The 14,169-nt window shown below is 38.0% G+C and overlaps 1 protein-coding gene across 4 annotated transcripts in view; it reads left to right on the forward strand.

The window, feature by feature from the left end:
• The window catches only part of LOC121637857 (calcium uptake protein 3, mitochondrial-like), a 37,373-nt gene that overhangs the window by 5,263 nt on the left and 17,941 nt on the right, over nt 1-14,169 (forward strand). For all 4 annotated transcript variants that reach the window (XM_041982189.1, XM_041982186.1, XM_041982187.1 and 1 more), the window contains exons 2-6: nt 3,521-3,668; nt 5,528-5,559; nt 6,557-6,635; nt 10,357-10,404; nt 13,106-13,188. In XM_041982189.1, coding sequence (XP_041838123.1) covers nt 3,521-3,668; nt 5,528-5,559; nt 6,557-6,635; nt 10,357-10,404; nt 13,106-13,188 — 390 coding nt within the window. The remainder of the gene's footprint in view (nt 1-3,520; nt 3,669-5,527; nt 5,560-6,556; nt 6,636-10,356; nt 10,405-13,105; nt 13,189-14,169) is intronic.

The raw sequence follows: 14,169 nt of genomic DNA on the forward strand, positions 1-14,169 counted from the left end.
AGGTCAGAGAGTTACGTAGTGTGTCTTTAAACATCACGACTGGCCTATTGTAAAACAGTTTATGAAGATGTTACCCAGGTCTTGTTTTTTAACTTGAACAAGCATGTGAGACCACATTTCCTTGAATACCTTTGACGGGTCTCCCTATATTAAAGAAGTGGTTTAGAGGTCCTATTGTTGGTAAATAAGGCACTTAATGGGTAAGCACCGTGAGTTGGTGAATTTTTAAAATCTATTTTATTTGTTAATTCTGTTTTTGTCTTTTAGTAACAACTATGCTGCCTTATTTGTCTGTGCTGTATTTAATATACAATGCATTGGTTAACTGTAGCTGTTTTACAAGTACTTAATAAGTAAAACTGTTCATGTCTTTGACTGGTTGGGGGTGGGGCTGGGGGTATAGACATGAGTCAGCTCTGTAACAAGATATTTCCAAAGGGGAAAGGAAAACACAGCCATCTATTACTTTGTATAGATATAGAATAATTAGGCTGGAAGAAATAGGAAGAAACTTGCTTGTAAAGATAAAGAACACAGCTGTAGTTAAACATCTGTGGTAGCTCTCTGACTGTGGAAAAGAATGTAGAATTTTTGGAAATACCTGAAGTTTAAACATTTCTGAAGTGGCTCTATTACCAGCCCAGCATCTGCACCTAGTTGTAAAGAGGTAACTGGGAAAACTCTTATTAAATTTCAGAAAGTGTATGGTGGCCAGCAATCAGGAAAATTAACTGAGAAACAGTCAGCAATTTCTGACACTTCTGATTAAACATCTAACTTAAATTAAATAACTAAAGTTGAAAGTAGAGGTTGAAATCTATAGAGACATTTAAATGGAGAAAACTAAGGAAAGCAGATGAAAAGCTGCAGATGTGAAAGGATAAACAAAAGGTTACCTGCAGGGAAAGCACCTGGAGCATCTGCTCTGCAGACAGAACCAGGCAAAGGAATGCAGTTTTGGTGTGGCTACATGGCAAGAATAAGAAGAGAATAAAAATTTACTTTGTTGTCTTTGCACATAATGTTAAAACGGGATTGGTTCAGAATTCCCTCATCTATAGAGCAACAAGTTAGTCAACATATAAATAAAATTACATCATGCTAACAAGATACTAAAAAATACTAAAAATATACTAAAACAGTTGTTCACCCACTCATCATTCCCATATTGCACTTATTGTTTATATACTGTTGTAGTCATTTTTTGCTTAGGAGCCTGATAGCCCAGGGATAAAAGTTTTTCTGAGTCTGTGCATTGCCTCAGAACCTTATTCCGTCAGTGAAAGGGCAGCAGGTTAAAGAGGCTATGATCGGGTGTGATGGATCCTGGAGGAGCCACTTTTCCCCTTTATAGCCCTTGAGTGTCTGCAATCTCTTCCTGGGAGGGCAGGGGGCTGATTGCTGCTTTTATGACCCCCTGCAGTGCTTTTTTTTGTCCTTTCCAGTGCAGCCAGCATATCACACTGTAATGCAGTAGGTTAGCACACTCTCTACTGTGGAACGGTAGAAAGTTCTCAGCAGATTTGCCTCCAGGTGACGCTTCCTTAACATTCTCAGGAATTGTAGTCTCTGCTGAGCTTTGCTGACCACTGCTGCTGTGTTGATGTGCCATGTCAGGTTGTCAGCAACATGAACACCCAGAAACCTGAAAGAGGGGACCCTGTCCACGCCGACATCGTTAATCTGCAGTGTGGCGTTGTCTGCTCTCCTCTTCCTTCAGTCCATCATTATGTCCTTCATTTTGTTGTTGTATGGCAAGAGGTTGTTCACTGAACACCACGTGACCAGTCTCTGGACTTCCTCCCTGTACGCCGTCTTATTGCCACTGGAAATGAGACCCACCACTGTAGTAGTTTTGGAAATTGATGATGATGTTTGAGTCGTGGAAGTCGGTGCAGTCATGAGTGTACAGTGTGAACCGGAAGGGACTCAGCACACATGCCTTAGGGAAACCTGTGCTGAGCGTATGAATGGAGGATGTGTGAGGCCCCACCCTCACTGTCTGTGGACGGTCTGTCACGAAGCTGTTAATCCAGGCACCGGTAATCGGTGGGAAGTCCAGGTCAGTCATCTTCTTGATAAGGATGTTCAGCAGGATGGTGTTAAATGCTGAACTAAAGTCCACAAAAAGCATCCTGATATAGTTTCCTCTTCCCTCTGTGTGGCTCACAGCAGTGTGAGCACAATAACAGCAGTGTCAGCTGTTGACCTATTTGCCTTGTAGGCAAATTGGTGTTGGTCAAAGCTCTCGGGTAGGTGGGAAGTGAGGTGGTGTAAAACTAGCTTGTTTAGTAAAACAAAGCACCTCATGACTACAGAGGTTGGTGCTACTGGTCTGTAGTCATTCAGGCTGCTTATTGTGGGTTTTTTGGGGACAGGTATGACGGTGGCTGCTTTCAGGCAGGATGGGACGGTGACCCATTCATTGAGCTATTAATAATCTTCGTCAGGACCCTGACAGTTGGTCTGCGCAGGCAACTATACATGAACACAGCGTAATACAGACTCTGCTTGGTACTCACAGTCCTTGAAGTACTCTTTCTTCATGCATGATTAGATACTTTTTGCAGCATGTTGTTCAGCATTAGAATGTGAACCTTGTGGTTTTTGCAGAACTTTACAAACTTGATTCATTAGTCAAACCCATGGGTGTAAACGCTCTTAAACTTGATTACAGTGCATTCCCATGAAGCCAAGCATTCATCTCATATTCTTGCCATCTAGAGCTCCCTCGGTAAAGCCAGCATCAAAGCTTTATGAATGAACTTGCATGCTCATTAGCATGTTCGCTGAGCTGAGCAGTAACCTCTGAGTGCTGGGGCCTGCAGCCAAACGGGTTTAAATTTGGAAACTTCTCTGCTAATTAATCAGCTTCATGCAGCCCAATCCATTGGCACAGCAGCTCTTCTACACTGCAGCTAATCAAGTTGAAGCCCTGGCTCCTCATTGAGAAAGCGAGTAAGAAAAAGAGGCTAATCAAGTAGAAAGTTGTGTTGGTGTGTGTCTGTGCTCATGTGTGGCACTGTTCTCCTGTTTCACTGCACCAGGGGTGTTGACTCTATTTATAATCTCAGAGAGCTAAATGGGGAGAGTTGGTGCCAAGAATAGATGGATATCCTCATTATAAAAGTTCAAAAGCAGTGAGGAGGTGCATGTGGCTTGGATTCTGCAGTTCTTATGAGATGCAGTACGGCTGTTGGCATAGGAAGCTCACACTCAAAATATGATCACTGTGTAAAATTAATTTCTTACTACTTTATGTGGTTTTGTTTTCTGAATGTCAAATTATGGATCAATACAAAGATATTTTTACACTCAGTCATATTCTGTTATACAGGTTTTTAGTGAACTGAAGTTGATATTGTCAAGATCAATTGTGCAATATTATTTTAATTTACAAGTTCCTTCTTGGATAAATAAAGTATATTTTAATTCATTTTCATTTCAAACTAACACTTATCTAAACAACTGCTAGCAATTACATTCTGAATGATGGCCTGTTTTGGATTCTTGTCTACAGGCACGTCCGTATGACTTTGAGGATGGAGATGTGTACATGTCTTCCCATGAGTACCGTTTTCGCATTTTCAGCTCTGTGGAGTATGATGGACAACTGTACATGACCCCACAGAACTTCATCGAGTCGGTTACCATGAGTGAACCAAGAAGTATGTATCAAACATAGAAGTTAGCTTTAGTTGTTTTGTTCAGAACTCTCTCTGTAGGCATTTGTGTACATTTTTCTATACATTTAACTTGTCTTCATGAACTGTTGGTATTTATATGTTTTATATTTGTTCTAAAAAAAAAAGCAAAATTCCTTCTTTGAGTTAAACCTTAAATTTTTTTTCAATTTTCAACTGGCTATGCATGCGTTTATATTGTTTCTATCGAGCATCAACATCTATCTTGTTGGATGGGTTTCTGTGCAACATCATCACATGCTAAGTCTGATGTCTGGTAGAGCCAAAAGTGAACTGCATGAATTACCAAAAAGCATGGATGGAAAGGGTCCATTACTCCGAGGTGATTGCATCATCTTCTTAAGAAAATAAAAATAATTGTAGTTTGATTTGAATTTCTAAATACAATGAAGTTGGTCAGTGAAAATACTGAAAATCATTTCTGTGCACATTGTTAAAACACATGAACTGACAAATTACAGATTAGTCTTTACAGCAAGTTTTTATGGCATTTTAGAAAACTTCAAATGACGTTTGCATACTGAATTCTAACATAAAGTTTTACAATTTCTTTGATTATTTAGTCAACATGAATTCAGCAACAATACTAGACTCACTCAGAGAGCGCAGACTGCCAAGCAGTTGTATTTTTTTTAAATTTTTGCCAGTGATTGTGGGCATTATGTTTTAATTAGAAGCTCTAATGGCAAAATTATTACTTTCGTCCCATAGTAAAGAACCCTTTAAAAGATTCCTGGAACCAGGCAGTGATCTAGATTACCCTTTCCACCTTGGAGGAGCAAATAACCAATGTTTTCTGAAATCTTGTTAAATATAAATTCATAGATATAAAAAACTTCAAAACTCCATGCTTCTTTGAAAGAAACTAAATGCCTTTATTTCTGTGCTATTATTTTGTTTTTGTAACATGCAGTCTTCATCCTATCCAAAGAACACCTCAGAATGAATCCAAGAAGGGCTCTTACACACAATTTTTAACATAAATTCATGTTTAAAGTTTGTTATCATCATCTCAGATTTGCATTTGTTATCTGTTTGTATGTCATTGCATGAAATAAAAGAGTTTTAGTTTGCCATGTCTTAAAAAACTTTAGAATTATGAGCTTAAGCACATCTTTGCAGTTTCTGTCAGCCTACTGCCAGTTGTAACAGATTAGCCCAAGCCAGCCAGCCTCAAAGCAGATGGCTTTACAGCTATTGTTTAGTCTGAGGTTAATGTTAGTCAGACACACACAGACTCACATTCCATTTTTTCTCTTTTACCCTCTCCCTTACCCTGTAAATATCTAAGCTGGGCAATAAACTGAGATTAATCCTGTCTGGTTATAGGACTAAAAATGTCATCACACATTGAGGTTATCACAAACTAACAAAGTGAATCTATTTCTATTTTTAGTTGACACATGATTGAATTGCGTGCAAACTATGCACCTGTATGTGTGTGTTTACATCAACCCTTGGCTCGCTGTCATACGATACAGCTGCTCATACCCACTCGGCAGTCAACATCCTCTAATGTGCCCTTTGAAGTTGAATTAGATGAACTTTGTTGTATAAAACAGAACAAAAGTAGTATGTGCTTTTACTGGGACATTCCACATACTACAAAGCCAAGCACAAAGCACTTTAGACGGTACAAATGGGCCTGTGATGATGAGAGTATATACAGTGAGTGCGTGTGCATGCATGTGTGTGTTGTGACTGTACCCGGCACATTAAGACCCATTTCTAGATCATACAGATGTTATCTGACCAAGCCCACCCAAAGTCTCATCTTCTCTTTTCCTTCTTTCTCTCTCCTCTTTTGTCTCATTCCCTGGTAGACAAGAGGCCCTGGAGGTCCCTGACCAAACAGGTGGGAGACACACTTAAAATCCTTCTTTCCATGATGCAGTCATACAACTGTTGCATTTTAGACATGCTACAGACCTTGTATTTACAACAAAGTTTAGATCCCAACTAGCAGAAAAGGAAACCAGTATTGTCAGCATGTTAAAATTTGTATTACTGTCAATACACTGCAAGGCCAAAAAAAAGAAGGCATACACTAATATTTTACTGGTCCCTCTTTAGATTTGTTTGCAGCATACATTTGAAGTTTTATCATTTTCATAAGCTTATGCAGCATGTAATATCCCCCCCCCCCCCCCCCCACCACTGTCATAATGACTCAGCTGACCTAATGGTTTTGTTCATTATAAAACTAACCCATACTTTCTTTATTACCTAAAGCTGATTTTCTGGAATGTCAACATCAAATGCAGCTCTAGGTTTACTGGTGGGTCCTTGTAAAGAAGGTTCTTACAGTTTGAGGGTCAGCTGGATTATTTCAAACTGGAGTTCACCCAAGAGAAGCTAAATTAAAGTGAAGGTCAGATAAAAGAGAATAAGCCTAAGACAGAAAGACAAGAAGACTGTCCTGAAAACAGCACTGTTGTAAATAGTTAGGTAACTTGGAAATTCTCCATCTGTCTATTGATGAGTCCCAGCTGTGCAAGTAAATCTAAAAAGATTTGAGACTATTCCTGAAGATGATGACGAAAATTAATCTGTGCTACTGTTTGTATATGCTTCACAACGCTTGTATCAATATACACATGTTATACAGTCATGTAACCGGAAGAATGTCAGCTATAAGCTCAACAAAACCAGTTTTAGGAAACCACAAAATAGACAAATAAAAAAGCAACAATCTCACACATTTCTTGTTGTACCATAATAAAAATCCTGCCAACATAATTGTGTTTTTTATCTTCTTTTTAACTTGCTCTCTTCATGAGTTGGAATGAAGACGTTTGTGTTGTTACAGTGTGTTGTAATTGTGATTGCATGTTCTTGCGTGTGCATGTCAGGAGCTGGAGAAGATCTTGTCTGACACTCCCCCAGTATGGAGAGGATCCTCCAAACTGTTCCGCAACCTCAGAGAACGAGGTCAGAGAGTACACACATACAGACACACAGACTCAAAACACACACACACTTACTTGTTTCTGTATGCATGAACCTTTACAACTTACTTTCTAACTCCAACCTAAACTCTCGTGTGATCTGCCTGAAAATAAAGAACATACACACTAAACAAGAAAACAACCAAACTTAAGCACTTGTGCGCTCACTAGTCCAAATGCACAAGCATACTTCAAATCTCATAAGCACTGTTTTCTATTTGTCATCAGAGAAGCAACAAGTCTTGATCTAACAGTAGAAACAAATGTGTTTGTAGACTTGAGAAAAGGAGACTCGTGATGCATCTCATACAGTTTTCTTTTAGGTTTCACTCACTGTTTGCTTCCTTCTTGAGTTTAACTATAATGACTACTCAGTTAAGGTTAAGAATCATAGCTATGTGGCTTAGATTTGGGGGGGGGAAAAGGTTTGGCCTTGAAGAGATTGTTCAAGTCATGTGGAAGCACACATTTTTGGAGATTGTTTTGGTGACATGTCACCAGAAGATTTTGCATCCACTTTCGCATGAATGCAAGAAGCTGAATAGTTGTGCAACGTCACTTTGGTGTTGTGTCTTTGCAAGACAGTCTCCAGAGTAAATAGGTAACAGTGAATATAAATACATAACAAGTTCAGTGAATATAAACTCTGGGATTTGAAGAGTTTAAATATGTTTCTGATGTGTGTCTTGTTGCACCATAAGTTATCTACAGTCTGAATATCTGGCTAAGGATGAGACATAATATTTTTCAGTTTATTGGAAAAATATTACCTGATTTTTGCAGATTTTCTGCATTGCAGTTACATGCACGTCTACCAGGGCTTACCATTTGATTTGTGATTATGCAACAGTGCTTTTGAGTTTCTATGTCACTGTAGGTGTCTCTAATCCAGGATTGATGCCATGCTGTCCCTCCCTGCAGCTAAACAACCTGCTAAAAAAAGAGAGAAAAAAGGAGGGGAAAACTCTCCTCTTCCCAATTTATGCTACGCTAAAGGGAGAAAGTAAGAGAGAAAAAAAGGAGACAAGCTTACCCTAATTAAGCATTTGCTGCAGGAATATGTAACAGAGCAATCACACTGTCAGGGACTGAATCCCCATAGTGATAATTACACTGATCAACACATACACACAAACACACTCACACACTGGGAGACGCTAAATATAGAACACCATGCGTGATACATCCCCTCTCTTATAATTGCAGAAGTATGTTCAGTTTGCATTTTATGTGTGGGTTTGAATTAGACTGTAGGGACAAGCATTCAGAAGGACTGCCGTCTTCCCTACTTTCATCAGAGAAATGGAGAGAGAAAAGAAGAGATTAATGAGTCAGTGAGGTAAAAATAAGGAGATAAACTAAATAAGCGGAGCGATTTAGAGAAATTAAAGAATGGATATAGTGTGACTGGATATATGAGATGGACATAGGAATACAAAGAAATACTTTTATATACTTTTGTTGTTAAATTTCTTTTAAAACAGTTGTTTCTTCTTGCAGCTGTATGTAAATTATTTTTTTTTTTACAAGGCTTCATGTAAAGTGTGTTTGTGTGTGTGTAGGTATCAAAACATGATAGTTTCTTTACACCATAATGAGCAAGGACAGCTGGAAATGTGTGATGGATTTACAGTGATGGGATTATGAATATGATAGGCTGAACATTTACATGACAGATTACAGTTATGTTGTTAACTGTCAGACGGATCTCTGTTGTGAATGTAGATTTTAACTTTTAATTTTGACAAATAATGTATTACTTATTCCTAGAAAATGCTAATAATAATTATTCTGGTTATTTCAAGACCATTTAGCATTACTTTTTTTTTTTGCTAAATCACAATCATATCAAAATTAACAATATATTTGATTAAAAAGCAGACTTGAAACTACTGACTGAGGACAAACGTCTGAAGAAAAACGTTGCAGAGCTATTATATTCAGTGAAAAAAGAGATCATTTCATAATAGGTTTTTTTTTTACAATAAGACTTCTCTGCTGGCTGTTAGAGGGGCGTTAACTCTGTGTCACTTATGACTCGTTTATAGTAGCACATAGGTACAACTGCTTTGATCTCACTGCACACAGATTTATGTAGCTTGAACCATTGCAGTTGGCTGAATGCACAAAGTGAGCAGTCCCCTTGAAATCTAATGGCAAGGTCAAATACTGATTGGTGTATAGTTAGCTTGAGCCAGGAGGAGCCAATTTCATCATAATTTTATTATCAAATCAAATCAACTTTATTTATAAAGCACCTTTCATGCCACAGGCAACACAAAGTGCTTTACATGATTTAAAAACATTTATGCATATAAAACAAAAAGTAAGAATACATAACAATAGAAACACTCACCAAAATATTTCACACAGCTGCACGCACAATTACAAATTTTATTACAAAGGGGACAACGTACCAAAATGACAGGGATGGAGGGGGTTACAACAAGGCAAAATAAAACTTATGGATTTTGCACTGCTGGCAAAACATGGAAAAATTTGTGAAAGTATGCAAAAATGACAACAGGAAGTTGATTCATTAACAAATACTTTTGATTTGACTCCACTTTCTGACCTGAAAGCCACTGTAGGTAATGTTGTGTGCAGTGTATGAGACCAACATGTCTTTGAAATATCAAAGATAATTTCCAGTTATAATTAATTTAATATAAATAAATATAAAAGTTTTTTAAGCACCTAAACAAATGAAAAGCAGTGGGAAGATAAGCCAGCTCAGTGGAACTTTTAATAATCCAGCAATTCTACTGACTTTTTATGAGAAGTTGTTTTTATTTGTCTCTCTGTCTCATTGAAACCTTTTCTGTACCCTAATGTTGATACAGTAGATGGTAAAGATTAGTACACTTTTAGTCAGACAAAATAAAAAAAATTATGAAAAATAAAACTCCATGGCATTAAGGTTTTAGAGTACATTAAAAATAGTAATGAATCCACAGAGTAAATTATTTTTTATTTTCAAGTGTTCCCCACAATAACTACCATCGGGACATTAACATTCAACTACCCTAGATTAATTAGTATGTCACTGAAAGCATGGGAGTGTAAACAAACAGACTGTAGAAACTTGAGTAGCTTTAGAGTGTATTTTTGATCTTTGTGGAGCTCAGGCTACATTGGGAAAAGAGAATTAAGTTCCAAACCATCTCCCCTACACAAAGCAGTCAAGCATCAACAAAACACTGGACTCACAGTGGTTCTGGTGTCATGTTCACCTTCACACACACTCATGCACACACACACAGTAATGGGAGAGCAGTCCTCCGTAACACTCAAGCGAGTCACCCTGAACTATCTGAGCAATCAGACAGAAAGCGAAAAAAAAAGAAAAAAAAAGGATAGAAAGCCGAGCTGGTGCAACAGAGATTCTGAATGTGCCAGAGGCTAGAAAGGATTACCTAAAACATTTTTCACTTGCTTATCCAAACACAGACTCACACACTAACCTGTGTCATTACTTTGGACACTTCTGGTGAGGAAGAAGAGACAGTGTGTGGTCAAATTGCCGTTGGCAGCTCAGCCTAGAGAAGATACATTTTAAGATGCTATCTTCATGAAAGGGAGGATTATGTGTGTTAGTGTGTTTGACTGTGTGTGAGACTCAAGAGGCCTGTGGGCTTTGAACATCTGTAAACACTGCAAGCAGTCTTGAAAGTGATTTTTTTTTTCTAACTCCCTGTCACCAGGCATCATCTCTTACACAGAGTACCTGTTCCTGCTCTGCATCCTGACAAGTGAGTCAGTTCAGTCTTTAAAGGGACATTGTGTAAGAATTACTTCCATCTAATGTTGGACCTGTGTATCATTCTGACGTATAGTGCATTCTAGCATCTCACTTTCTCAAATACGTATTGCAACACCAGTAGCTGCCGTGTCTCAGAAAGCCTCAACAACACCGATGAAAGCATGTCATCTGATAGTTCATGGAGTGTTCACTCAGGTGAAGAGATTTGTGATTTCATAAATATTGCAAAATACATCCCATTAAACTGTCAGATATCGTTCCTCTGTGTTTAGAACGAAGAATGGTTCTCACGGAACAGAACTCAACAAGGAAACTGGTCTCAACACAGCATGGACTTTTTGCCATAGTAAAAACCAGCTTACAAAGCCTTCCCACCGGCTTTTAGTCCAGCTTTACCGCAACTGAAAGCCGGCGTTTACTGTGACTATGAAAGCAACTGAAACCATGTGAACATACACTTCTTTACCAACAAGGCTGGTGTGTATTAGAAACTACTTTTATGTTGCCCATGGTAACCAGCAACACTATCTAACAAAACTAAATAAAAAAAAGTTAGCTTTAGGCTAATTTAGGCGGTACCGTTGACTTACATGTTGAGGAAAAAGCTGGCAACTTCAGCTTCCTTTTTAAAATCGTTCTCCTTTCTCAAGCTCCTTCCACCTGGGGAAGGCTAGTGCGATGCCTTTTTTGGTTTCTTGACGATGGTGAAAAAGGTTCCATTGCTGCTGCTGCTGCATGTGCATGATCCTGCATTTTTATGAATAATAACTTGACAGATTTTTCCAATTGAGCCTCTCTTGCTTATCTTCTCCTCCCAAGTCTCAATCACTGTGTGCTAACTCACAGACATTCCGCATTGGTACTATTTGTCCCTTGCCGGCGTCTGTAGTTTCAAGATGGCAGACTGTCATGGTGTTTCCCTACCGGCTTACCCATCATATATATAAACAAACCTAAAATTCTACGCTTACGAGAATGCATCAGATCATTAGCGGAGATCATAATACACCAATGATAACACATATTTACATGCAAACATTGATTTTGGCCAGTAAACAACTAAATATGTTACACAATGTCCCTTTAAACATCATCATTTTACTCCACTTCTACACTTTTGAAGTAATCTAAATTTGTTTTTATTCTGTTTTTCATTCCTAGAGAAGTAGCTTATATATATATATATATATATATATATATATATATATATATATATATGCTGCAGGCCTGACAGACAAAAATGGATGTATATTAACAAATTAAATTAAGCTGACAGGACATGGCATGAAGTATTTAGAAGGTTACACTGTGAAAATGTAATAATTTGCCTATTTCCCTATAGTATCACCTTTCTATTCTGTGTTTGAATAAAAAAGAATTAACAAATGGACAATAAAAAGGATTTTGAGTCATGTAAAAGGAGAACAAAGAACAAGCCATAGTAAGGCCAACCAGCTGTAATGGATGTTGTCCTAAAACAAGTACCGTTTGCACAATTTTAAAAGTGTGGGTTCATCAGACTTGAAAGAAGTTATTTGTGCAATTTGAGCTTCTGTGAATAATACAGTGTAACATCAAAAAATAACTGGATGTTCCAGAAAATCTGCTTTGCAAAAAACTGTAAGATTAAACTTTTTAAATAATACGAAGGGAAGTACGATGAATTCCTGAAGCACATTAGTCCGTGTAGAACAAGATAAATATGTTTAGCTCAGATATGGGCCAGCATTTTTTAGCATAAGCTCGGCCAGGACACCCAAAGTGAAAGTTCAGTCCCAATGATGAAGTATGGAGGACGGCATGCTGCTCATCTCATTACAATGCAATGTTCTGCTTGAAAAAGCTTTATCCTGGCATTCACTTGGATGTTACTTTGACACTTGCCACCTACCCAAACATTTTTGTAGACCAGTCAACCCCCCTATATAGCAACAGCATTCCCCTACAGTTGCAGCCTCCCTCAGCAGGACAGCAGAGGGCCTCTCAAAAACAAAAACACGTCAAAAAAGCTCAAGGTGTTCAAACCTAATTCACATTCCGACCTGATCCGAAAACCCACAGGGCCCAAATGATCTGTTGCTAATGTCCCGTTACCAGACGCTCCAGAACAACCTCAGAAGTTCTTTGTCCTTTCCCTGACTGGTCAGAGCTCTTTTGTAGCATAAAAGAAACCTACTCAATATTATGCAGGTGTGTGATCATTAGTGTGCTTGATGAGTCAGAAGAAAGGTAATTCAGAGGTTTGAGAGGAGGATCAAGCAAAAGAAAATGCAATATAGTTGTCAGAAAGAAACAACTAGTGCAAACCAGCTCCTTACATGGTAAATATATCCATGCAATTTTATAGTGTTATGACTGATCTGTTTGATCCTGAATTTGATAATAAAGTGGTATTGACCAGCAGTGCACATGCTTCTGTTGCACTCTGTACTTTTTGTGATATTTTGAAGATAAACATATATTAATCAAAGCTTTATCTGGTTTTGCATATCAACAGCTGCGTTTGATCACAAGATAAAATCTAGATTTTAACTGTAGCTTACAGTCTACATGAACTTATTCTCTCACTCCTTTTCCCTCACATCTTAGCTATGTGCCACCTCTTCCCTTGCTATTTATGGCTTTAAAATGACCTTTAATAAACACAAGCACACACTCACACCCAGTGTGTTCTCCTATCTGTTCTGCAGAGCCTCATGCTGGCTTTAAGATTGCTTTCAATATGTTTGATGCAGACGGCAACCAGATGGTGGACAAGAGGGAGTTCCTGGTGGTGAGTTGCTGATACTGAGAGAAAAACCTTCTGAATTTGCATATTAATATTAAAAGCACTCTGCTCCTATCACAACAAAGACATGCTGTTTAGGATATTTGATATTTTAAGAGGCAGTGTGAGGGGATCATCTGTGATTATAATGGGACATAAGGTAAAAGATCCCTTTTGATTTTTTAATTTTAATTAAATCTGATAATTATAGTAAGCATTTTTCCATCTTGTGCCTTCAGTTGAAGCTTTTTCCTTACATGTAAACCATGTGAAAAGCAAATATTCTTTTTTTTCGACCTTTTAATTTATGTTGTTAAACAGCCGAGTCGTATAATTGTAGTATTTTTTGAGGGCATTACATATATTACTCTCTCTGCTGGATGGGAAGGACAGATTTCCAACTGAAAACACTGCTGCAGGCAGGAAGGGATCAGAATCTGTGTGGAGGTCGGTGGGAGTGGGATGGCATTTTCAGCAGGAGGGAGCGGTAATGGTTTTAAATCCTGTGGGAGCAAGCATGTGTTGAACAGCAAGAAAATTCCCACATTGACTCTTTGGAAATGGACACTAATTTTTCTGCTCTTCAAACAAGTGGCAGTAATATCAGATGAGGGGAATGTTTTATATTCAATAACCTCAAACAAACAGCAATGAACATTTCCTAAGATTTCTTTTATAATTTGTTGTTCTAAGTTAAATTAAATCAACTTAGTGTATAAATGTATGTGTATGAATTTTTAAATAGTTAAATTTTGCTTGGCCATTGCACACAAAAGAAACCACTAAGCAACACCTACATGTGTGATACCGACTGCAGTGCAGCTGCAGTTTTCACACTGGATTCAGCACTGATCTGCTCTTTAATATCTATGAACATAAATCACTGAGTCAAACTGAAAAACCAGCACTCTTAATCGTGTTGCCAGAGGACCGATACTTGAAATACATCATAGACCTGCATGAAAGACCACCTGCATGAGTGACTTT

The sequence above is a fragment of the Melanotaenia boesemani genome, chromosome 4, assembly GCF_017639745.1.
Source record: "Melanotaenia boesemani isolate fMelBoe1 chromosome 4, fMelBoe1.pri, whole genome shotgun sequence".
Lineage (NCBI taxonomy): Eukaryota > Metazoa > Chordata > Actinopteri > Atheriniformes > Melanotaeniidae > Melanotaenia > Melanotaenia boesemani.